Consider the following 26,339-nt stretch of genomic DNA (forward strand, 5'->3'; position numbering starts at 1 on the left):
CAGAGACCTTGATTTCCTGTAAACACAGCTCCATTCCTATGTGCATCTCGATCTGTCTTTCCATCCTTTTCTTACTGATCTTTCCAAGAGTGTTCTTGATCCCATTCTGTACTTCAGAATTTCCTCTCTCAACTGGCTGGCACCTTCCAATCAACATTTGAACATTCCCAAGTCTCTCAAGTCTTAAAAAAAAAGAACCCTTGAGTCTGCCTCCTACCCCTGCCCTACCCCATCCTTCTCTTCTCCCCGTGTAGCCAGCCCTTCTGGAACACGGTGTGTACATTTGCCGTGAAGTCATGTCTTCACCTTCCACTTACTCCTGTGACAGTGTGGCTTCTTCAGGCTCCTTCCTCATGACAGTCCTCTGCCACCGTCACTCACAGACACGGATGTCTTCCCGACTTATTGGTTGTCCTGCCAATAGCATCAGTTGATACTCTACGATCTTTATCACATTTGAGCTCTTGGTAGCATTCAGTAGGTAACCTATCACTCCTAATTGAAATATCCTTTTCCTTAGCTTCTGTGATACCGTTTCCACTTTCTCCCTGATCTTTTGGCAGTGATTTCTCAGTTCGTTTAGTTGACTCATCTTCCTCTACCCGATCCCCAAACATTGCCGTCACTCAGAATATAATCTCTCTGGGTCCTTGGATCCATTCTCCCGGCTTCATTTACGTTCCATGTGCTATGTGTTACGCCACATTCTTTGTGCTCCCAAATCAATAAGTGCAGCCTGGATCTCTCTGTCTTGGAGCTTCAGACATCAACTATGAAAAATCTATCCAAGTATCTTTAGAAAATCCCCACTTGGGTGTATTCCAGGCATCTCAAACTCCATATGTCTAGAACCAAACCCAACAACCAATTTGGTTATCTATTACTGCCTAACAAGCCACGTCAAAGTCCAGTGGCTTCAAAGAACAGTTTGTTATCATCTCTCATGGTTCTGTGGATTAACTGGGTAATTTTTGTTTTTTTGCTTGGGTCGCTCATGAAATTGCTTTCAGATGTTGCTTGGTCTGTTTGAAAACTCCACTAAACTGAAATTCAAGGTAGCCCACTCACAGGGCTAGCAGTTGATGCTGTCTGTCGACTGGAACGTCTAAACACAGCCTTCCACTTGGCTTGGGCTTCTCAGAGCACAAGTTCTGAAGAGGAGCGTCCCCAGAGGGAGCATTCCAAGAGACCCAGACGGAAGTTACAAGGCTTCTTATGACCTAGAGCATTGGACACTCCGGGATGTCACTTCCATCATATCTGCTTGGTCAAGAAAGTCAGTAAGATCAGCCCAGATTCGTGAGATGGAGAATTAAACCCCACTCTTGACTGGGGAAATGGTGGGGACACATTGCATAAGGACATGTGGGATGGGAGATGTTGTGGCCATCTTTGGAAAACACAACTAGCCCATCATCTTTCTTTCCAAATTTGCCTCTCTTTCTGTGTCAGGAAATGGCACCATCATTCACCTAGTTACCTGGGCCAGAAGCTTAGGGGTCATGCCTGACCTCTCCCGCTCTCTCACCTCCCCTGTGCAATCATTCATCAAGTCCTGTCAATTCTAACTCCAAAATATCTCCTGGATCCCATCAACTCTCACCTGGATTATAGAAGCCACCTTCTATCTGGGATGTATATCTCTAGACTTGCTCATCCATTCTTCAGATCCAGATTTGAAATATCAGTAGCCTACTTGACGCCCTTCAGCGATCTAGATTCTGGTCAAACGCCTTTAGAGGACGTAACAGCGTTCTCCACAATCTGGCTGTTTGTCACACCATACTATAGCATAGAAACAATAGAGCGGAGAGTTAAAGGCTATAGGGTCTTGAGCCAAACCACCTGGTTTCACATCCTACGATAATTCTGACCATTATTAATGCCTTTGATACTTGGGACAAGTTACTGTAAAGCATCTTTGTGCTTCAGCTTTCTCATCAATTAGAATGGTCTTGAATAGTCAATGTAAATACTTAAAATGGTGTACGGTACATAGTAAATGCTTGAAAAATGTTAGTGGTTACAACCATTACTATTTAATATGTGTCTTCTTTGCTAGAGTGTAAGGCACACTGTTTTTCCACCTCTCTGTTCAAAGCTGTCAGCACAGTTATAGGCATGTAATGGATGCTTAATAAGTATTGTCCAATGAGTGAATGAAAATAGGATGACTAAATGCTATAAAGTACATAAAGGGCCCGACACGGTGCCTTGCATTAACTGTACACAGAGCAGATGTTGGTACAGCAGAGTGATTAAGGATTAAAGCTGTGCGCTTGCTGGGTGGCTTTAAGCCACTTCTTTAAGCCCTTCTTTAACCTCCTGTTTCTTCATAGGTAGTAGTGAGGTTAAAACCATTTAATGCATGTAGGGGGCCAAGCAGTGATTGGAACATGACAGGTAGGTTATACATGTCAGTAACTATTACTTCACTCTTTTTTCTGCAATTCAAGATTACGTACTTGTATTTGTAGCTCCTTAAATCGGCATCAAAATATCCTCTAAAGCAATGTTAGAAATACCTATCATTAGTTATTTATATTTTTAGTTATTTGGATTTTATGAAGAAATCTATTCCTTAATCCTCCTTTGAATGCATAGTATTCATTCATTCTGCATTTATTTATTGAGCATATAATATTATGTGCCACGCACAGAGCATGGTTCTGAGAACATAGCAGTGAGAAAAAAAGACAGTCACATTTGTTGTTCCCAGAGTGTGTGAATTACTAGGCAAGACAGGATTCAAGCAAGCAATTGCAATGAATTAGAAAATGCACAATAAGGAAAAGTAGAGGATACCATGGCAGGACATTTCACACTAGCTTTATTGGAAAGAAGCAATAAGACAAATGCTGAAATTCAGCATAGGTTAATTTGGGATAATGTAAGACAAAGTATGCAGGCCATAAATTCTGGTTAGTGTAACTCTAGCAAATGACTTCTCCAATCAAAAAAAAAAGAAAGAAAGAAAACTTCCAGTTTTAAAATAAATAAATCATGGGATATAATGTACAGCATGGTGACCATAGTTAACAAAACTTATCATATATTTGAAAGCTGTGAGAGAGTAGATCTTAAAAGTTCTCATCACACATGAAAAAAATGGTAACTATGTACGGTAGAGTTATCGTGGTGATCATTTCACAATATATACAAATAACGAGTCATGTTGTACGTCTGAAACTAATATAATGTTGTACGTCAATTAAATCTCAACAACAAAAAACCTCCTTTTGTATGAGTACAGATTGAAAAACTACATATACGTGATTCATCCTCTTTAAATGAAATAATTCAAATTGCTTTTTAATTTTTCATTGTTATTCAGCATGTATGACTTTTCTCAAATACTAACCAATTTCAGATAATTAGATTTTATAGCAAGTTAAAGATTGCCTGTGAAATGAAGAAATAGAGCTAACGGGGCTGCAAGAGCATTGAGTTTTATTCAATATTGTATATAGTATTTATGTTGTTGCGTTGTATAATAGTTCCTTAATTAGGTGCTGTATTGATTTTGTCCATTAAACTATGTTTGCAGGGTAGTGTTTTAATTCACTTAGCTTCTGATGTAACACTCTGTATCCACAATGTTAAGTTATGGCATGTGGTTGTTTATAAAAAGATGTGTTCTCTCAGAGCTCTCAAAGTCGGGGTATGAATCCAAGGTTAGGTCATCGAATTGGAGGGTGGGCTATTGATTGTCTGTAAGTGCCCAACCTTGCTTCCTGACGTCTTAATTATGAGTGTCGCTGTGGGACTTAAAATGATATTATCATTTACCTTCCTCAGCAGTTGAGTGGGACTTTCACAGTTGGATTTATTTTCTGCCTTTCCATTTTAATCATTATAGGCTGGTTTACTCACATGATGTGCGGGCAGCAAATTCGTGATATCTATGACCAAAAAATGCAGTATTTTTTAACTTTGGGTTGTTTTCTGATACCGCAAAATAATATTCAAACATACCAAACCTCCTAATTACCAGTATGATTTTAAATACTACTCTGTTTTGTCCTTATAAAATCTAGGGCTGGTAAACTATTATTCATAAAATATCTCAGAGTACAGAGTTCTTTTTTTAAGGCATTATCTGAAAAATGCCACTTTACTGATGTGTTTTTCTATAAACTGGATATCACATAAGAAGGAGAGGAATAACAATAACTTTGTGGTACTCAGTCTCTTTATGCTTTCACACTCTGACCACTGTATTTTAAGACATTAAGACTGTTGTAACACATGCTTAACTGATGAAAGGAAAAATCACAGTTAGTAGGTGAAAAGACGGCTAGTGGCTCCCACACTGAGGCAGGACAAGCTGAAAAAAAAAATCAAGATGATACTTTATTGTGTTTGAAGATGTGGTACGTCTCACTCTTACTGTGAAGGCTTTAATTGGTTTGATTCCTAACCCACATGCTTTGAGTTTAGAATAACTACAGGGCACTCTGTTGCCCTGTCTATTTTTTCCTCCATCTTTCCTCCTTTTTCTCTTAGTAAAACCTACAGACAACCTTAGTGTTTCCTATGATCATTCCCAGGTTCAGACTCTGGGGGCTTAAGGATGGAGTGATCTCAGTAAGGGGGGCTGGAGAGCACTAAAACTGGCCCTTCTTTTATTTCCTCTGAAGCCAAAGTTTTCTGGAATTCAGGACATGATGAAAGACATCTGTTTCCAGGCTTTTATCTAGGAGGACTGATGAGCTTCAGAGGAAGAGGTTGTCCAAGTATTTACAAGTTTATCAAATGGTGTGAATAGCTCACCGACTTCCAGGTGTGTTTACAGTCAATAAAGAGCGTTTGAAAACGCTAACAGGAATGACCACACTTGACTTGGCCAAATTAGAGGAGGGCCATGACTCGAAAAGCAACAATGCAGAATTTAAAAAGACAAAGCCCCTTCACGAAACTCTAGTCTCCTGACATTCAAATAGAGGCTTTTTAGCAGGAATGTTGTACTGATATTAGCTGGCAGTTCTGTGGATTTAAGCGGAGGAAAATCTGTGATGTCCTCATATCTCTATATCACTGATTATAACGACAGGGTCAGGTCAGCATCTACCCTTTAGAAAAGACACATTCTGAGACTTTAATTCAAAATAAATCCATTCTAAATAGTGTAATAATTTGAAGCAAAAGACATTGATAGGCACTTAAAAATGAGATTCACATTGCATAGGAAAGGCTAGGATAGATCAGTGATCTTCAAACTACTTGGTTCTTGTGCCTCTAAAACAAAATATGTGTACAAATTGATACTGAATTTTAACACAGATGTAGAGAACAAACGTATGGACACCAAGGGGGGAAGTGGCAGGGGTGGTGGTGATGGGATGAATTGGGGGACTGGGATTGACATATATACACTAATATGTATGAAACGGATTACTAATAAGAACCTGCCGTATGCAACCATAATACTCTGAAGTGTTCTCTAAAATCCGTTTTGTTCTGTACGGAATTTTGTTTCCAGTTATTAGTTGTACATATTCGGATGAAATCAACCTGATGATGATATAAATACGTTGAGCATTTTGATAATCATTAAATGTAAAAAGTGAAAATGTATTAAAAATACCTCTGAATGAGATGAATGGGGACTTGTTCAAATAGTTTATGTATTCACTGATGAATATTACTTATTATAAGAGCAAAGCAAGGTTCAGTATCAACTCTGTTCCTCTTATCCTTTGTTACAAGTATGAACGTAAGAAATCTTGCTACAAGATAAGCAGAAGGGAGTGGAAGAGTTTTTTTGGAAGGATGCCGTTCAATGACTTGAAATCCTTATTAGACCACATTGTGATCTATTTCCAAAAAGTATATTCGGTGGTCTGCAAGCTGTCAACTTCATCACATTTCTTCTTCAGTTTTATTGAAAGCAAAGAACTAGCAACTACCTGCTTTCAAAAAGATGCGTTATGCAGTTTTCGAATCAATACGATTTCTCAATTTCCGTGGAGAATACCAGAAAAGGCTTCACCAAGGCTTAGCAAAATACATACTGCCAACTATACCTCTTATTCTTTTACTTCGTGGCACTTTATCTAATACATGCAGAATGAACTGGAAAATGGAACTGTTGTTCATTTTCATTTACCTTAGGTGTAATCTCTCTTGAATGCTTTTATCATATTATATACTTTCAATATCTCTATTTAGTTAGCTCACTAATTTATGAGGAATACCCACTATATAATTTACTGGCAGAGCTAGTTCCCATTAAAATCAAACATTTTCTGTCAGAAAAAAGTATGACTTGTTTTTTCAGTTCAAATAAATTAATACACGTTTTGTCACAACTGTCTCAGCTCCGAATTCCTATGCTAGGCAGGCAGTAGAGAGATGAACAAAGACCAAATCCTTGCCAGGAGTTTGACCATTGGATTAAGTAAGGCATCATTGCCTTTAACATTTCTTGCTTTATTGATGTTCTCTTTGCAATCATGAAACTCTTCTGCAAATGAAAAGCATTCATGGACAATGTTTGGGTGGGTGATGGGGGCATGAAACAATAAGGTTCTCCCTCCCTTTTGATATATCGGATATTAAAACGTGCCAACAGTCTTAAATACTCCATTTCTCAACTTCACCGCACTTTGCCTTTGATAGAAATACGTGTAAGACGGGAAGAACACTGAAGCCCTACCGTGGGTTTATGGTGTCTTGACTAAAGGAGGTTTATCAACAAAAAATACTTTCAGTTTTGCCTGTTTGACACACTGGAAACTTTATGTTCTAAGACAATGTATGAAAGCAAGATTCTGGATGTGTGAGAGGTGTGCCTGTCTGTTGTAAAGAAGTCTACCTATGGAAGTTGTTGAGGTTCTAGAAGTTAATTCCCATAAAATACTCTACCCCTCTTTCCTCATTGGAAAGTCCTCAGGTTCCTTAGGGGTATGACTACTCTTGTTTGAAGACTCCTTGACTAAATGACCTCCAAGGGCACTTGAACTCTGAGATTCTGTGAAGCTTTTTCATTACAGGTACACAAGAAAACTATGATCGTAGCTACTGCTGCCCCATTCAAGCACATCCACTCAGTCTTGGTTATTTTGTCTTACAAATGAAAGAACCTTCTCTCTGAAAAAGAGCCACCTGTTAAATTAGCTATGGGACTAATTGGATAAGTAGATACACTTATTGACCCATCAGTGGGTACACATATCTTTTCAGTGAGAAAGATTTTAACACCTCAAAATAGAATACGGAGAAGCAACAAAGCAAAACCTGAAAGCCTAGAAGTCAGAACTTGATTACTATTTCCAAAGCTAACGCTCTTGGGCAAACATGGTGTTTTGGGAAAACAGCTCCAGGATTAGTACCACTTAATGCTTACCGGCTCTCAAAGCATGTGTGCGCTGTTAAAACTACTAAACCACTTGTACCAGCAGGAGGTAGGGTGAAGACCAGAGAGCAGATTCAGTCACGTGAGCTTCAGAAAATAACAATAAACTTGTTAATAACAGTAAAGTATAATCATAGCCTTAGAAATGTGTGACCATGATGAGTCCAAATATGAATGATCTCATGTTTACTAACATGTTAGTGGGAAAAAAGACTACTGCTCCATTGGATATGTTTTTAAATAGCACCATGTGGAAGTCAACCAAAAGACAAAAACTTATTGGGAATTTATAGTAAATTATAACACACAAAACTGCCCATTACTTCCTAATAAATTACGTCCTAAAATTGAAAGCTAAGCAGATTCTCTGGTATCTTTCAGCGAGCTAACATACCTGATTTTATATGGAATAGACAAACTTAAAACCCAGTAATCTGAAATAAATATTTTTTAATAAAAAGCAAAGATTATACGGATGACTCTATAAAACACATAGTTCTGGAATTGTGCAGACCCCGATTTGCATCTTGACTCAGCCGTCACTTTAGGCATGTAATTTACTTCTTTGAGCCTTAATTTCCTCATCTCAAAATAATATCGACCTCATAGAGTTGTTTTGAAATTTAAAACAGGTAGTACAGGTGAAACTACCTGGCATGTTGTAGGTTCTCACTAAAGGTTAATTCCATTTCTCTTTTCCCTCCTCCTTAATCTTCTTGGTAAAATCTAATTTATGAGAAATTTAGGTTCTTGTGCAAAAGCTTCCAAAATGAAAAGTAGAACTTGATCTCAGGTATTTTAAAATTCCTGTGAATAAAGAAAGATATTTGCTTAGATAGCAAGCAAAAGTAATCTCTGGGTGTGGGGTTATATTTTTTATCTTTTCATTTATATATTCTAATTTTGCTAAAATGAATATTTATTAATATCATACGGTACATATTTTAAATTTTAATGAATGATGCATGATTTATAGTCTGTGAGTTGATACCTGGAAAATTACAGTGATTACTATAACCCAATTTTGAACTTTTATTTTCAAGAACATTTTATATTAGTAAATTAGTTCAACAAAGATAGACCTGGTAGGTAAAGGACTGTTAACTGCCGTGATTACAGACATCAGGAAAAAAGAAAGGAAGTGAAACTGTACATAATGACTTTTTCTTAAGCTTTCTTTTACAGCCCCCTCCTGCCTCCTACCTAGGTTGTTGCAACTGTATCCTAACTCATCTCTCCACTTCTGGGCTTCCCGCACTACTGCACTTTAATGTCCTTGAGACAGTGATTTCGTGTCACCTTTTGCCCGATCAGAACCTTTAATGGGTCTCTGTTTAGGTGTAGCTGTCCTTTGCACCTGATGGTCATATGTCATTGTAGGATGCAGCAGTCCAGATAGAAAAGAATCCCAACACTTACTAATAACACACTCTCCCTCAAACTTCACACTTATCCATAAATGTGATTTGTTGTGAATTACTCTAGACCCTAATGGCCATAACCTGGATATCTACCATAAACATCTGTTCCTTACTAATCTTTTTTTTTTTTTTTTTTTTTTTGGGTTTTTTGTTTTTGTTTCTGTGTGGGGGCTTTCTAAAAAAAATTTTTTTTTTTTTTGGCTGTGTTGTCTTCGTTGCTGCGCGTGGGCTTTCTCTAGTTGCGGCGAGCGGGAGCTACTCTTCGTTGCGGTGCACAGGCTTCTCATTGCAGTGGCTTCTCTTGTTGCGGAGCACGGGCTCTAGGCACGCAGGCTTCAGTAGTTGCAGCATATGGGCTCAGTAGTTGTGGCGCAGGGGCTTAGTTGCTCCACGGCATGTGGGATCTTCCCGGACCAGGGCTTGAACCAGCGTCCCCTGCATTGACAGGCGGATTCTTAACCACTGCGCCACCAGGGAAGCCCTCTTACTAATCTTGAATTGTTTCTCCTGATGACACGCACGCGCACGCACACACACACACACACACACACAAAACATATTAACAGATAAGTGCCTTTGTAGCATTGAAGTATAATTAACCCATGTTAAATCTATTTCAAGTACCTATTTTTAAAACATGCCATAAATTATATGCATAGTAACACAATGCCTATATATATCTATGTATATACATATATACCTACCTTCAAGAAAAGGGGTGGAATAATGCTCTTTGACAGAGTTGAAAATAACAAAAAAGTTAGTGGGAAGCAGCCGCATAGCACAGGGAGATCAGCTCGGTGCTTTGTGACCACCTAGAGGGGTGGGATAGGGAGGGTGGAAGGGAGGGAGACGCAAGAGGGAAGAGATGTGGGAACATATGCATATGTATAACTGATTCACTTTGTTATAAAGCAGAAACTAACACACCATTGTAAAAAATTATACTGCAATAAAGATGTAAAAAAAGAAAATAACACACACACAAAAAATTTTTTTTTAAAAAGGAACATGAATTATAAAGACCAAATTCTTTAACCTGGTGTTCAGGGGCCTCCACCATCTGATATCATTTTTCCTTTTCCAATCTTATCTTTCATTACTTCCATGACAAACCCATTAATGTCTTCCATGCATTTAATACCTACTGAGAGCCAAGTGCTTTATATAGAATACCTCATGTAATCCTTATAGCAGTCCTGTGATTGCATTATTACTAGCCCCATTTTACAGGTGAGGTTTAGAATCAGAGCTTTAGTATATACGTTCAGGTCACACTGCTAATTATTGGCAGAGTTGGGATTCAAACCTACGTTTATCTGACTCCTGCCTTTCTTAACTTCTTTTCTAGCCAGATGGACGTCTCTGCTCACCATCACCCTAACACGTGTTCAGTTCCATTGCCATGTTTTTAGTTACGATATTTACCCCAATTCAGAAACCTTAGCCTCCTTGTCCTACAAAGTTTAGCTCAGAACTTACCCCTTCTGTGAAATCTTTCCACCTCCAGCCTTCAGTGATATCACTTTGCTCTGACCTTTAACCATGTGTTGCTTTAGATGGTCATTTAATTTATTAGTTTTTAGGTGTTGTCTTCCCAACCAGGTAGCTAGTTGCTTGATGGCAGAAGCCATCAAAGCCAGACTAATCTCTAAGATTCTATTCTCTAATTTATATTTCTTCTTGACACCCACAATTCTGTGTCCCTAGTAAACACTCAAAAATGAACTCAAAAAAAAAAAAAAATGAACTCAGTGTTAAAATAATAATTCTTCATAGATAGAAGACTCTCCCCTGTCATTAAAATAAAATAGTTCACAACTCTCCAACTTGAAATGAAGTCATCTAAATTTTGAATTCACAACTTATCCGGTGTTGTATAATCGATATTTTATAACATTATGTAATATCTGAATTAATATTCAGATCAGTGTTCTTAAAAAGACAAATTCAATACTGTCGACGTTGTGACTTTCAAAAAGATTGACTTGATACAGGATAATCTGCCCACTTCCATTCTCTTCCTTTGCGTTCATGGACGCTTTCCATGGAATAAGATACAGTGTGGTTTTGTGTCCATTTAAGGCAAATTGTAAAACCTTCTCTATCACTAACCCCCTCAGAATGAGGAAGATCCTTAATGAAGAGGGAAGGAGCCGGAGACATACCAAAAAAGAGGATTCTTGGATCTGTTTCCTAAAACTGGGAAGGAGATGGTCTCTAAGAGGGGTCAGAGATTCAGGGAGTGGAGACTCTTTGTTCTCATCACGTTGAAAGTTAGTGAGAGGGCTAACACACGTGCGCGGAAGGCTGAAGGTGACGTTGAGGTAAAGATCAGAAGGAAGAGAAGTTGTGGCAGCCTACATTGAAAACTTCGTGAGAATTTAAACTTACCCCTCCTCCTTCCCTTCCCCTCATAACGTGCCCCCTGCCCCCTCTCAGCCGCCCTTCAGGCATCTGAATTTTCATTCATTCTACTATATAGTTTGGAGGGACTACATGAATCTGTGCCATTGACTGTTTTTGTTGTTTGCTTAAGGATTGATTTGGAAATCTCCATAATCCATTCTGCAATTTCCAATCCATTAATTTACACTTTGCAGGGTTATGGTATGTTTAGAATGACTGGTAAATACCAGACTTAGATTAATCTCTCCCAAGAAATAACAACACATGTAATTTGTAAGATAATTACGTTTCAAGCCATCAAGAAATACTGTAGGTGTGAAAACAGTTGCAGTAATAGGCATAACTTGGGAGGAAGTAAAGGGATGTTGACTTAAATATCTTAAAGGATGTGCTCAGTGTTGGTTGAACAATACCTAACAAAGGAAAACCTTTTAAAGGGAAAATTAGAAATAAATAAGAGCATTTCATTTATCAGAAGAAAATGAAATTTTTGAGCATTTAAATAAAAAGAATTTTTTGAAAGTCAGAAAGCTGTTCTGTTTTTTGGCTTTGTTTCTTTTTAATTTTTTGTTCTTTTTCAATGGATCTCTTACATTCAGGAAGATTGGGTGGATTTACACAAGAAAATAACACCATAGATTCCGGAGAACTTGATATTGGCCGAAGAGCAATTCAAGAGGTTCCTCCTGGGATCTTCTGGAGATCACAGCTCCTTATTGATCAGCCGCAGTTTCTTAAATTCAATATCTCTCTTCAGAAAGATGCGCTGATTGGAGTATATGGCCGAAAAGGCTTACCACCTTCCCATACTCAGGTAGGCTCTGTTACCAATAAAAACTGCTAGTTTACATTTTTAAAGTCATTCTGTTTCTTAAGTTCAGCTGTTTAACTGTTTGACCACTTCTGTGTTGATCTTTTACAGTGAAAAGAATTTTGAATATAGGTGACACTTATCTTGAGATTTTTGAATTAGTAGGAAGAACAGCATTTTCTTCCTGACTTGCTTTAATCATTATTGATTGATCAAAATGTACAGAATTTGTGAGTAACCTGATGAATATGGAACATTATCTGAGTACGTAGTAAAACACCGTAGATTTTCCAAGTGTTTTAGAAAGATTCTATGATCATTTCCAAAGATCATACTCCTTTCGTGTAATAGATGCATGACATTTTCATCTCAAACATGTGTTCATTCTGTTGAAAATACATTATATACCTTTTGCTTTATGTCAGATTTACTCTTTGTAAAGAAATTATGGGAACATAAACAGAAATATCATGATATAAACTTTATCAACTTAAGCCATGATTCCTAGTCTATATATGATGAACACTGAAATACAGAGATAAAAGAGCTTTCATAGGTCACCAAGGATGATCACAAAACAATTCAAATGCCCCTATATCGTAGATTCAAAGAACTTTAAAGTCAATTTGCTTTAATGAAAATCACCTCACAACTGTCACAGACCGATAATCCCACAGATTTTTCATAGTCTAATATTGGCTCGCGGTGTATAAATTGGAAATTGTGGTTTAAAGAGGTCCCATTATGTCTAAGAGAAATTACTTAAATTACCTACCACAAAACTGGAGCTGGGACTTTTCCCCAAAACAGGAATTCCAAAAAATGTAATAGATGGTTAATTAAAATTGACAGTTAGATAAGCTTAAAGTTATGCTTGAAAATCAGTTTATTTACTCATAGAATTTCATGCCGATTTTAATTGGATTTATCAAATGAGGACCAGAGGATTTTCATGTATGCTTTATATTATGTAATTTTGTGAGAAATGCTTTTTCTATAACCTCGGAATATAAATTATAAAGAAAAATTGATCCCTATACTAATAAAAATAATATCTTTAAAAAAAAGATGAGTAAGAAAATTTGAACTCTCTAACGTCATGGATCAGGGAAAGTTTCATATGCATACATAAATTATACAGCTGTAAATTTTTTGAATGTCATGCTTTGGTGTATTCATTTTTCTGCTTTAACGTTTTTCATATCTACATTGTTAAAGTAATTCCTTTAATGTTTACATGTCAAATTCCTCTTATTGTGTACTGGGGTCCAATTTTAAATTTTAGATTACAATTGCATTTGACTCTAGTTAATGTTATAGGTGACACTGACTAAGATGTAATAACCGGATTTTCTTAAGTGGAAGTGGCCCTGTCTGACTTCAGTTATAGCAGATTGATTGCCTTTAGTAGAGCAGTAGTCCAGTGAAATAGGAAAAAAAAAATTGTTTCCACTGGAATCACATACATGATTAAATTATTTTTGTATAACTCAAGAAACATACCTCTAAACTAGGTACAATAGCGAGCTTGTAACCTAAAAATTCCAAAAATTAATTTCAGAAAACATTCTCTGATGCATTGGACACTTAAGGTTTATTTAAATATTTAGGGTTGACTTATTGGAGGTTATATATACCATATAAGACTAGGGAATAAAAGGTGTAGTTTCAGGTTTTCTTATAATTCTTCTGGTATTTAAACACAATATACGTGATATCCACTTTTCTTTTCTCCCACAATATATGTGTTTAAGTAGGTTATGCATTTTCTTAAGCTCCACAGTTATTAGAGTTCCTTCCTGCAGTTTATTCAAGATCAGCAGAGCAGATAGCTGTTTCTGAGTTCAATGTTTAAACATGAAATATGCTGTAAAACAGCCCAAATTGAACATTTCTCTGTTTCTGGGGAACGTTAAATAAATCAACCAGAAATAATTAAAATTGGCCAACCATACAGAATAGTCACTTGAGTTTTGAAAGTCTTTGTGACCCTTTGTAAAACTGTCCATATGATTGTTACCAAGGAATCGACTGACTTTCTTCTCCCTGATGCTCAGTTCATTCTCCTGGACAGTTAGAAGCCTAAGGGAGCAAGTTAACGCTTTACAGTTAATACTGTCCTGTATCCTTTAAGTGCATCTGCATGAAGGCTATTTTAGAATGGGAGTTGGAAAGCTGGGTTCTTGAGCACACACCCCTGCCACTTTATGACCTTGTGACCTTGCACAAGTCTAACTTCCTTGTGCCTCGGTGTCTATCTGTAAAATGAAGGAGCTGCAACAGGTGATCTTTAAAATCACTCCCTCCTCTATGTCAATGATTTACAGCAAGAATCTACCACCACCAAAGAGTTGATTCAAGAGCACAGTTAGGTATCCATAGATTCTGCGTTCTCATCATTTTGATAACTGAAATGAGTTAAGAATATGGAAAATCTGTTCAGAAACGAACCACCAAGATACCTTTATCAGGTATAAACTGATCAGGTATAAACTCATGATTGCTCCTCCAAAGTGGTGAGACAGAATTTTGTCCTAAAAACAGCATAAGATTCTAAGACTTGCTGTGCAGAAAAAGCCAGAGGAATCTTATGAATAGGTATTAGAGAGCAAAACTCTTGGATTTGCCCGTAAGTGATTAATTTACACCCTGAGAACAAAGGTTATTAAATTTCTGCCCCACAGAGTTTGTTTCCTTTTCGTGGAGATAGCTTCGGTGTTAGATAGGGGACGTGTCTTTAGGTATTTGAGTGCCCTCCTGAAGTTGTGTGTGAAATGCCCCCCGAAGGGCCTCAAACTGGGTAGAGACTCAACAACCGTCAGCTCCTCCCCGCCCAGCCTCACTTTGTTGTTCGCACTGTGATGAGAAACAATGATCCCTATGATAAAGGTGACAATTAATAGGGCTTGTTAGGAGAAAAAAGTGTTTATGTGCAATGGGACCGTAAGAAGAAACTTTTTCTTGTCTTTTTGCCATGCTAATCAAGTATTTAAATCTGATGAGAAAATGAATGGCTTATTTGAGGCAGAGGCACCTTTCAAATGTGCTGAATTAATTTCCTCTGATAATTTCGGAACAGAATCCCAGTGAAATTTTGCAGTTCAGATATCCATACCAGTCATTATTTTCATCCTCATAAGCTGTAAATGAAAAAGTGTTTGAATGCTAATTACGTTGTGGCTTTTTTTATATTGCTCACAGCTGAATGATGTTATAATGCAGTTTGACTACACCAAACAATAACCAAAAAAAAGCTTTTATATTTAAATTTAAAATTTAGTATGTCGGAAGCTGAATTAGATATTCTAAATTCTGTCCAATAGTAACAGTAAGAGGTCTGTGTACAGTGGCAGCGTATTTAACTGTGATTCTTAGAATCCCAACAACCGATTTTTTTTCAATTTGATTGTATTAAGGGATTCAGTATAAATAACCTTTCCTTAGGAAAGATGTCTGATGAAATTCCATTTAAGCAATCTATCAGAAAGTAGAATATCGATGATTCACATGGGTAGTGCTTTAGCGTTAATGATTTATGTTTATAGTGCTGTAGTGTACTTTTCACCATAAATACATACCTCAGGAATAAAATGAAACTGGGTTAGAGCCTATAGACACTATTTAAGAAACTATTGTCTAACAAGTTTATTAAAACTGTGTTGGAAAGTCTTTACAGTGTCTTCCAAATTCACTGAATTATCTCTGGCTACAAAATTTTACCCCACTGTTACCAGTCACATTCCATTTTTCTCCTGTTTATTTAGTTATGTGCTTGTTTATTTGTTTATTTATGGCTGCGTTGGGTCTTCGTTGCTGTGCACGGGCTTTTCTCCAGTTGCGGCGAACGGGGGCTACTCTTCGTTGCGGTGCACGGGCTTCTCATTGCGGTGGCTTCTCTTGTGGAGCACGGGCTCTAGGCGCACAGGCTCAGTAGTTGTGGTTCGCGGGCTCAGTAGTTGTGGCTCATGGGCTCTAGAGTGCAGGCTCAGTAGTTGTGGCGCACGGGCTTAGTTGCTCTGCGGCATCTGGGATCTTCCTGGACCAGGGATCAAACCCATGTCCCCTGCATTGGCAGACAGATTCTTAACCACTGTGCCGCCAGGGAAGTCCCCATATTTTTTAAAATTATCTTCAAATTCTCCGGTTACATTCTTCCAACTACCCAATGTTCATGATTAATCTTGCTAAAACAAAAATTAAGTTTAATGATGATTGACTTCATGATCATAATTGGGCCGGCCATCCCTTCAAAATTCCTCCATTGTTTAATTTTTTAGACTTTTGATCAAAGATGTAAAGGCATCTTGTTAATATGTTTTTGATCTAACTGTAACTAAGTAAAAATCCATGGCTTTCTCCATGATGCTCGGAATGGTTACATCAGGGTCACAGAGAGGGGTGGAGTTGGGGTAACGGGAACAGCCCAAGCTTTGGAGCAAAGCGCACTGGAGTTCACATACCACCTGCGCCAATGACCGGATATCTGACCCTGCTCAAGCTTCTCAAGCTTCAGTTTCCTTCATCTTTGAAGTGTAAACATTAATGCCTTCCTAGAAGTGTTGCTATAGGAGGATTAAAAATAATCCTGGCACAAAGTAATTATTCAGTAGCAGTGGTTACTACTTGAGTATTAAATAGGAGAAGATCTTAAGGGATCATCTAATGGTCTAACTAAAATAGAGCTGCTGGGTTTGGAATAGTACAGGTTTATGGTTGTATCCCCAAACTGCCTAAACTCACAAACTTAAAAAAAAATTTTTCATAATTTTATTGAAGTATAGTTGATTGACAATGTTGTGTTAATTTCCGCTGTACATCAAAGTTATACATATATATTCTTTTACATTATGGTTTATTACAGGATACTGAATATAGCTATACAGCAGGACCTTGTTGTTTATCCATCCTATATATAATAGTTTGCATCTGCTCATCCCAAACTCCCAATCTATCCCTGCCCCAACCCCCCCTCCGCCTCTAGGCAACCACAAGTCTGTTCTGTAAACTCACAAACTTTTTATCAGTCAGAAGAATTAAGTAAGTTTGGAAACCGTATTGCACATCAAGGGAAGAAATGGTCTGTGATGTTTCAATACACCAGTGGTATTTGGTGTGCAGTGGGTAATCTCCATCACCCCTGTAAGCGCGATGCCTAGAAGACCTGTCAATCAGGAACTTTTTTCTACCATTGTGTTTATTAGAGCAAAGGAGAAAAGTTTGGAAAGGAAAGAGAGGAGCAGCCACAACCGTACTCTTTCCGACCACTCAACAGTTCTCCTTTTCCCCATTCTCAGTACGACTTTGTGGAACTGCTGGATGGCAGCAGGCTGATTGCACGAGAGCAACGGAACCTGCTTGAGTCCGAAAGAGCTGGGCGACAGGCGAGGTCCGTCAGTCTCCACGAGGCCGGCTTTATCCAGTACTTGGATTCTGGAATCTGGCATCTGGCTTTTTATAATGATGGGAAAAGTGCAGAGCAGGTGTCCTTCAATACCATTGTGATAGGTAAGAACTGTCTTCAAAGCGTCACTTCCGGGCTTCCGGCCTCAACACTGTTGCATAGAAATGCAACTGTCTTCACCAATTTGAGTGATCCCTAGGATGTTAGAGCCTGAGGTAAAAGTGAGAAATATTTTTTAAATTGTTTGTTTATGACTGTGTGACAAACCGTGAAGCACCGGAAGACAGTATCACTTGGAAGTAGCTTGGGGGAGGGACAGTGCATTGCGAAAACGCTTTAAAACGTCTGCATTTGAAATGTCGGTGTTTTGCTTTACTGTTCGAATAATCCGGTATGAATGAATACTTTTGGGGGGTTATGGAGCAAGCCACCCATGCTTCCTTCAAGATGTAGCTAAAATGATCGAAGTGACACAGTTTACCCTGCACGAGAGGCAGGCTGCACAGCAAGGATTGCTTCTTTTTCTTTTCTTCAGAGTCTGTGGTGGAATGCCCCCGAAATTGCCATGGAAATGGAGAGTGTGTTTCTGGAACTTGCCATTGTTTTCCAGGATTTCTAGGTCCGGATTGTTCAAGAGGTATGCGAGTTAGATTCTTTTCTTAAGCCAATATAAATAAGCTGTAGAAACACGAGCAATTCAGAAAGCTCTCAAGACAGGAAAGAAAAGAGGGGAGAAATGGCAGATCGCTTGTTCCAACGATGTGCCTGTTCTTGGAGACTCTCGATGGGAAACGTGGCTGTTAATTCCTAATTCCTCTGTCGTGTTTTATTTCACAGCAGCCTGTCCAGTGCTGTGTAGTGGCAACGGCCAGTACTCCAAGGGCCGCTGCCTCTGTTTCAGTGGCTGGAAGGGCACCGAGTGTGATGTACCAAATACGCAGTGTATCGACCCGCAGTGCGGGGGTCATGGGATTTGTATCGTGGGCTCTTGTGTTTGCAACTCTGGATACAAAGGAGAGAACTGTGAAGAAGGTAAACATGTCAGACCTTGCAGAGGTTTGTCGTTATAGCTTCATAAAGAAACAGCTTATATGTCTAACCCTTAGTTTGGCAGATTAATCTTTTTATATGCCTCCTTCGGAAAGGAATTTTGATTTTGCATTGCTTCATGAACATTTTACCTAATAAAAAAAATACCGAGGAGTCCTTTAGCTCTCTCTCAATTGTGTGAATATTTTTTTTTTTTTACTCTGAGAAAGTACACAAACATTTTTGTCTTAGAACCAATGGTGAACCGTTGAATTCTTTTTTTTGCAGTTTTTCACCTTGATGCCAGCTTCTAAATCTAGCATTTTGGCCTCTCTAGAAAGACAGAGTATTGAACATAGTATACTGATGGAGAAAAACACATCATGGGTTTGTGCCGTAACTGTATATAATGTTGATAGTCAAGATGCTATACTGTAAAGTGCAGTTGAACTGTTTTTCCAAAAAGCAGAAAAGCACCATTTCCGTTCTTTAGTCAAATGGGTTTTATTGATCTGCACACACAAAGTGACACAATTAAGTCTCTGGAATTAAATTTTCAGGCCATTGACCCTACAAGTGTAAAGTTTTATTGAGTCAAATGGCTAAATTAAGTCTCGTCACCTAAAGCACATTAAAGTGAATTAAGAGAGATGGAGAGTCTGCAGCTCGTTTATTTCTCAAACATTTGAGGGTCCCATACAGCTGTCAGTAGTCAGCGGTTATGGATTAGGTCAGCTGATTCAGATTTTGTTATAGAGAAGCCAATACTTATTACTCTCTGATTGGGCAGAACGGAAAGCAATCAAGAGCAGAAGTGTGTAATTCACTAGAATTATAAATCCTTGCAAGAGTCTCAATTACCTAAATGGCATGATTCTTAATGCTTTATTGTATACATTCTCTGCATTTTTCAGAAACAAGTTCTTGCAAATAAACAGTGGGTAAACATTTGAGTATCCAAAGTGTTCAGGTAACTTAGATTGAGGTGTAATTCTTTGTTCCATATGTACTTGTGTATATCTTCTAGATTTGACCATAAATTTGTTCTCTTTTCTCTCCACTAGCTGATTGTCTAGACCCTGGATGTTCTAATCATGGTGTGTGTATCCATGGGGAATGTCACTGCAATCCAGGATGGGGTGGTAACAATTGTGAAATACTCAAGACCATGTGTCCAGACCAGTGCTCTGGTCATGGAACATATCTTCAAGAAAGTGGCTCCTGCACTTGTGACCCTAATTGGACTGGCCCAGACTGCTCAAATGGTGAGGTTCATACATGCCATACGATTGAGCGCTTAATATTGTTTAGCTACAGGTTACGACATTTTAATTTTTAAAACACACTTATTATACTTAATATAGATTTTATTAAAGTGAACATTTATAGAAATAAATATTAAAAGTAATGAAATTTGTTATCTTATAATATGGAAAGAAACAGGCTTAGTCAATTTGTCATTAAATTTCTCCTTTAGTATTAATGTAAAGAAGAATCTTTCACTTGTGTAAAGCTCTCTCTCTTCTTAACTCTGAAGGCCTGTGTACAGCTTGGAGATTTAAGCACATTATCTCATAAACAGAGAAGCTTCAATTAAAAAATTATGTGACAACAGAAGACTTAATATTATCACAATAAAGAGTAAACATATATAGATATTATGGTGTACATAATGGTTCAACACTGAGTTTTTAATTGTAACTCTATGATTATAATAGAAATGACAGGTAGTAATTTTATCCAATCAGTCACGTTGTTTTTGAGCGCCAGCTCTGTGCATGGCTTTGTGACAGACACTGCAGGGATAAAAGAGTGTCAATCATCCCTGCCCTGTAGAATACCGGCTTTCAAGTTTTTGACCATGACCTAAATAACGTGTGGTCTTAAATACGTTTTTACATTGTGACCTCATATACATATATGTGCATATACTCACATCACTGAAACAAAAGGTTTACAAAGTGATATACACTGATACTTTCTCCCAAGTCCATTCTACTTTAATGCCGGTTGCAACCCATGAATTAATTCCATGAGCCACGCGTTAGTCATACAGTTTGAAAAGATACTGTTCTAGTCTAGAAGATTACAGTTTAATTGGGGAGATGAGATAAACACACATGACATACTTAGAAACCAGTGTGTTCCAGTATAATATTCTATTGAGTTACCTGGACTAATATGCTGAATTCAGTCAGGATTTAGATCCCGCCTTGATGCCTATTGAAAGTTGTCAAGGAGATTTTTAACATTTCTTGCCTTCTTTTAAAGATTGTAGTTAGTGTGGAGGTTCAGGGAATATTTTTTGACTAGGGGAACAGTATTAGAAAGTACTTAAGAGCGTGGATTCTGAAATCCGATGTTTGGGTTCATATTCAGTCTGTACTACTTGATACCTGTATTCCCTAGGGAAATTACTGTATGCTTCAGTTTGCTCACCTATAAAATGGATTTAATCATAAGACATTCTTTCCAGAGATGCTGCTGTGGGAATTGCTTGAATTGATGCATGTGAGGTAAATACTTAGTACAAAGCTTAGCCCATAATAAATTCTAAATACAGCTGCCATCACCTTTACTACTACTGCTGCTGCTGCTACCATTAACAAAGACACGACTGTGAGAATCTCACTACATACAGGGGACAGTGACGACAGAGTATTTGGAGGTAAAAACTGAGTTGGGCCCAATGATGAGGGACACATTAGACAATGGAGAATTCACTAACAATAATGATGCCCCTGATATGACGAGAACAGTGGTCCAGAACTACCCCGTGGATCAGACGTCAGAGAGAACAGTGAAACCTGAGCACTAGAAGACACCGTGGCGGGCTTTCCCAGAAGGCACCGTGGCGGGCTCTCCCAGAAGGCACCGTGGAGGGCTCTCCCAGAAGGCTCCGTGGCGGGCTCTCCCAGAAGGCTCCGTGGCGGGCTCTCCCAGAAGGCACCGTGGAGGGCTTTCCCAGAAGGGCGAAGGGACGAGAGCACAGTCCCTTGGAGTTAGTGGAAATGAAAAGGATAAACTGAGGGACGTTTGAAGGCAAAACAGACAGGACTTGCTGAAAAAACGGAACATAAAATAGGGTGAGAAGAGCTGAAAGTCTGAGGCAAGGGGGATTGGGGTTGGTGTTCATGTCTCTGAAAGAGGCGAGAAAGTTGGGAAGACGTGAGAATCACCGAGTCGGCAGAACGCAGGCGCGGCAGTGGGAGGCGAGTGAGAGGGAGAGACGGTGACGACTTCTGTTTGGACCAACTGAGCAAAAATAAATTAAAAGGCAGGAAAAGAAGAGAAGGAAAAATGAGGACAAGAGAAGAAGGAGGAGGAAAAGAAAAGGCGGAGGAGGATAAACAGAAGGGGGGGGCGAAGGACAGATTTTATGAGCAGTGTCAGGTACATAAAAATATCGTGCAGAAGCCTTGGATTCACACAATCCTTGTCTACTCTTAACCCTGCCCACACCTATTGCCCTCTGAACACCTGCTGTTTAACAGTAAGTGGTTAAGAAACAGGGATTCTGCAGCTGACCTGCCTGGGTTCAGATCTAGGACTGGCTATTTCCTAGCTGTGTGATGTTGGACAAGTTATGTAACTTCTGTGCCTCCGTCTATCTGTAAAATGGGAATAATAATAGTGCCACCTTATATACAATTATTGTAAGGGGTAAATGACTTAGTATATGAAAAGCACTTACGATAGGGCTTTACGCGTAGTAAGTACTCCGTGTTAGCCATTAAGAAGGACTGGTGGTGGCACTGGTAATAGTTATGGTGGTCGAATTCCACAGGCTAATTGTAGGTCATCATACTTAATTCCTCATCAATTCAGAGGCACTTCCACATAAAAGTATTGATTGGATATAGTTCCCCAAATGTGAAATTTATGAAATGAAAATATAATCTATTAACCTAATGGCATAAGCCTAAATGAAATCTTGGTAGTAGCTAATTAACATGCTTATTTTAAGGGAGGAAAAAAAGACTCATAGTTTTTACAAATCACTCTTTCTTGGCATTTTGAGGAACTTGGGTAACAGGTTTGCTGCCCTATGCGTCAATATCGGCATGAAAGATTCATGGGCCGCTCTTCGCCTATTACACATTGAATCTCGGAAGCCCAAGCTAAAGAAAGTCTTATATAGGCTAATTTGTGGTATTGATGGAAAACTTCTGCCGACCCCATAAGTAGATATCCTAGTTAGAGAAACAGTTTATGAGTTTTCCTCCTGCTCCCCCCCTCACGTTTCTTTTTCCTCCTTTCTTTTCTTCCCCTCTCTCGTCCCCTCTCCTCCCTTCCCCTTTTCTCTTTCTTCTGCCCCTCCTTTTCCTCTGCTTCCCTCATCTGTGGCCATACATTGTTGGAGGCAACCAGGGTTTACAGTTGCTTATTATTGCTTCACAGAAATGTGAGTTGATTCAGAGAGCTTGGAAAGCCAGAGACTGTGGTTAGAAAATGCGAATGCGTGACTGTTAGAGTTGGCAAGGAGTATAGGATACATAAGTAAAAACCCACATTGGGGCCAGCACTATAGAGGGCCTTGAGTATCTCACTGAAGAGTTTTAAGAAATCATCACCAACCAAGGTTTATCAAGCATGGGCACATGGCATTGTTTCAAATAACACATGGGGACTTCCCTGGTGGCACAGTGGTTAAGAATCCGCCTGCCAATGCAGGGGACACGGGTTCGAGCCCTGGTCCAGGAAGATCCCACATGCCACAGAGCAACTAAGCCCGTACACCACAACTACTCAGCCTGTGCTCTAGAGCCCGTGAGCCACAACTCCTGAGCCCGCATGCCACAACTACTGAAGCCCATGTGCCTAGAGCCTGTGCTCCGCAACAAGAGAAGCCACCGCAGTGAGAAGCCCGCGCACCCCAACGAAGAGTAGCCCCTGCTCGCCGCAACTAGAGAAAGCCCGCGCGTAGCAACGAAGACCCAATGCAGCCAAAAATAAATGAGTAAATAAATTACACAGTAACTCATTTTGTCCTCCACTTAAAAAATATAATTACAAGAGCAAAATAGGCATTTAGCTCTTTCTTTTGAGTTTTTATTTACATTTCCAGCTTCTATATTAAAGATGTAAAACTCCAATTAAAGTTTATAGATATTACTTGTATACAGTTACTTGATTCGGGCCTCTTACGCCTCCATCAGTGAAACAGGCATAATAATACTAGCTATAAAACAATACTTGTTTGAAATATTGTCATTCTAGTTTGTTTCCCACAGTTATCCAAGTAGGCAAGGAATAATGAAATAGCCCCTTTTTTTTGTTCTGTATAAAGTTACTTAATACATTACCAGAATTATTTTATAAAGGATGGTTTGTAATTGATATTAAATAGCTCAAAAGTTAATTTGGTCTTCTTCATAAAATGGTATTGCTATAAATAGCAAAAAAAAAGGATATAAATGTTAATTAAAAGATTAAATTGGTTGCCAAAATTACTTATCACTTTTACATATTTAGACTGATTTTTTCATACTGATGTAATTATTTTGCTAGCTGAAAATCTAATTTTACCTGTATACAAAATGACCACTTAGACATAATGAGTGAAGGTCTTCATCCTATTCATCTTTAAATCCCTAATGCAAAATACACACTTAACACATGTTAAACTCTCAATATAGAGAGTTGAATAATGAACACAGTATGCTTCTTTGGGAGAAAGTAATTAAGCACAGGAAAAAACTTCATTAAACTTTGCTATTAGCTGCCAAAAGACAGAAAACTTACTTAGAATTATTAGTAAAGATCTCAAATACGCATATAGTCATCCTGTGAAAACATCTGGGTTCACGTGCCTCCAATTTGTCTGCACATTCTCATTGAAAGTTTACAAAAACTCCGTTGTTAATTTCCATTTGTGACTTAAAAGTTTACTTGCAATAGAATTTGGAATTTCTAACCTATTGAATCCTAAAGCAAAACACTTTACCAGCTGCCTCTTTTGTTGTTGTGGAAATGACCTTCAGAGATCTAAATTCAATAGGAGAGAAGATTTTACACCTGAAGAAACATTTGGTTAAGCTGCTGAAAGAGAAGAAATGAATTATTTCCATCAGAAAGTTTATAGGTTTGAAAGCAACAGAGGTTTCCTCTCTCTTCAGCAGCAGTTTGTCCATTAATTAGCCCTTCAATTCCACTTCAATTAAATTAACTCTAATTAATAAGTTCATTACAAAGATTGACGCACCTTGCTCAAAGCGAGTGTGCTAATCGCCGCTAAACACCCTCACCCTAATGAAAAATTGATTCGATTGAATAAAAAAGGGAACCTCAGAAAGAAACCTCGCTCTTCTGAGCTGAGGTGACGTTCTGTTCCTCTGAAGTTAATCAAACCATCTTGGATCTTTTAATCAAAAATTTAATTCAAAGGAGATAGAAAATGTGGCATGAAAGAAACCACATACCACTCTCCTCCAGTTCATAGTCCTGGCTCTTGTTTACAACTCTCACTGAGCCTCGATGTGGTGTCTAAAAGTCTTCAGCCCTGTGAATTCCAGTGTCTGAGAAACGTTTTATTTGGTCAATGAACGGGGACATGTGATCATGTGACTACATAAACAGTGATTATTTCTTATTTTTAAAATTCAGCTGTAGTCGTTTTCTGTCAGAAACGATCTCAGGTTTTTACTGTTGAAAGAAAACCAAAACTAAACAGTAGTCTTCCAATCTTAAGAAAAAAGCTCATGTTATTTAACTTTATATGTGAAGAGTGAAAAATAAAATAACCCTCAAAGTTCTGTCTGTCTGTCTCTCTCAATTGGTTCTAGTCAAATAAAGCTTCTAAGAAAGTTTTTTAAGAAAAAAATTATTTCAGACGCCTGAATTCTATTTTAACAACCTAAACTGTTGTTACCGTTCTTAAAGTCTTTTGGTCACTTGTGCCCTTTTCAGTAATTCTAGTAATTGAAAATCCTTGCTTTGCAAATGCCAGAGCCGGCAGTTCTATATATCATTAAACCGGTTTTCTACTATGGTTTTGCTTAACAACTTTTATCCGTCAACAGTACAAATCTACTTAATAGGAAAAACAACAGCTTCTTTTATTTAACCAGCACGTCTCTGTGTCAGGAGCAAGCTAAAGTGCATACTAAAGTAGGTTCTTTTTTTTTTTTTTACACTTTTTTTTTAAAAAAGATTCTTTTCAGTGGAAGTTTCTGAATATTAAAAAAAATTAAACCATAGGATTAAAAATAATCCCTTTTCAGTTTTTGCTCTATGGGTGAAACCTAACTCCTGTTAGATACCTGACATACACAGACACTTAAATATTTCGTAAATTTTATATCAATTTGATGTATGTGTGCCTGTGTTCCTGGCTGTCGAAAGATACTCCTGCAAACAGGTATGTGTGCGTAGTTTCCTCTCCTTATGAATCATTTGTTCTGTTTTGTTAGTAGCGTGTGTGTGTGTAAGCACATATATAATACAGAAAATTGTTTATAACATAACTACCATGTGCATTTTACGCCCAATCGTGGCAGCATATAAAATGGAACAAAGAAAGCAAACTACGTCTGTCGCTTCTAGCCCTCGATGCTGCCGTCTACTTAGTAGGTAAATGCTTTCGTACGTATGCTCAGCGACTTTGTTCTTCACCTTGTTGACGCGCTGAGTTTGAGACGAAGCGCTTCTCCCTCGCTCCCCGTCTCACTCGCCGCTGCTCTCCTCTCCTGCCCGGCTTCCTCTCTTTCTCCCCCCAGAGATCTGTTCCGCGGACTGCGGCTTGCACGGCGTCTGCATGGGGGGCGCTTGCCGCTGTGAAGAAGGCTGGACGGGCCCAGCGTGCAGTCAGAGAGCCTGCCACCCGCGCTGCGCCGAGCACGGCACCTGCAGGGACGGCAAGTGTGAATGCAGCCAGGGCTGGAACGGCGAGCACTGCACCATCGGTAGGCC

General features: G+C 38.6%; 1 protein-coding gene across 1 annotated transcript in view; it reads left to right on the forward strand.

Moving 5' to 3' along the window:
* Positions 1-26,339, forward strand: part of LOC112401351 (teneurin-3) — a 200,643-nt gene that overhangs the window by 71,852 nt on the left and 102,452 nt on the right. Inside the window, exons 5-10 of the mRNA XM_024747546.1 lie at positions 11,787-12,001; positions 17,293-17,503; positions 17,935-18,036; positions 18,237-18,431; positions 19,493-19,693; positions 26,147-26,332. Of these exons, the coding sequence (XP_024603314.1) occupies positions 11,787-12,001; positions 17,293-17,503; positions 17,935-18,036; positions 18,237-18,431; positions 19,493-19,693; positions 26,147-26,332 (1,110 nt within the window). The remainder of the gene's footprint in view (positions 1-11,786; positions 12,002-17,292; positions 17,504-17,934; positions 18,037-18,236; positions 18,432-19,492; positions 19,694-26,146; positions 26,333-26,339) is intronic.

This window comes from Neophocaena asiaeorientalis, unplaced genomic scaffold (genome assembly GCF_003031525.2).
Source record: "Neophocaena asiaeorientalis asiaeorientalis breed wild unplaced genomic scaffold, Neophocaena_asiaeorientalis_V1.1 scaffold683, whole genome shotgun sequence".
In the NCBI taxonomy this organism is placed as follows: Eukaryota; Metazoa; Chordata; class Mammalia; order Artiodactyla; family Phocoenidae; genus Neophocaena; species Neophocaena asiaeorientalis.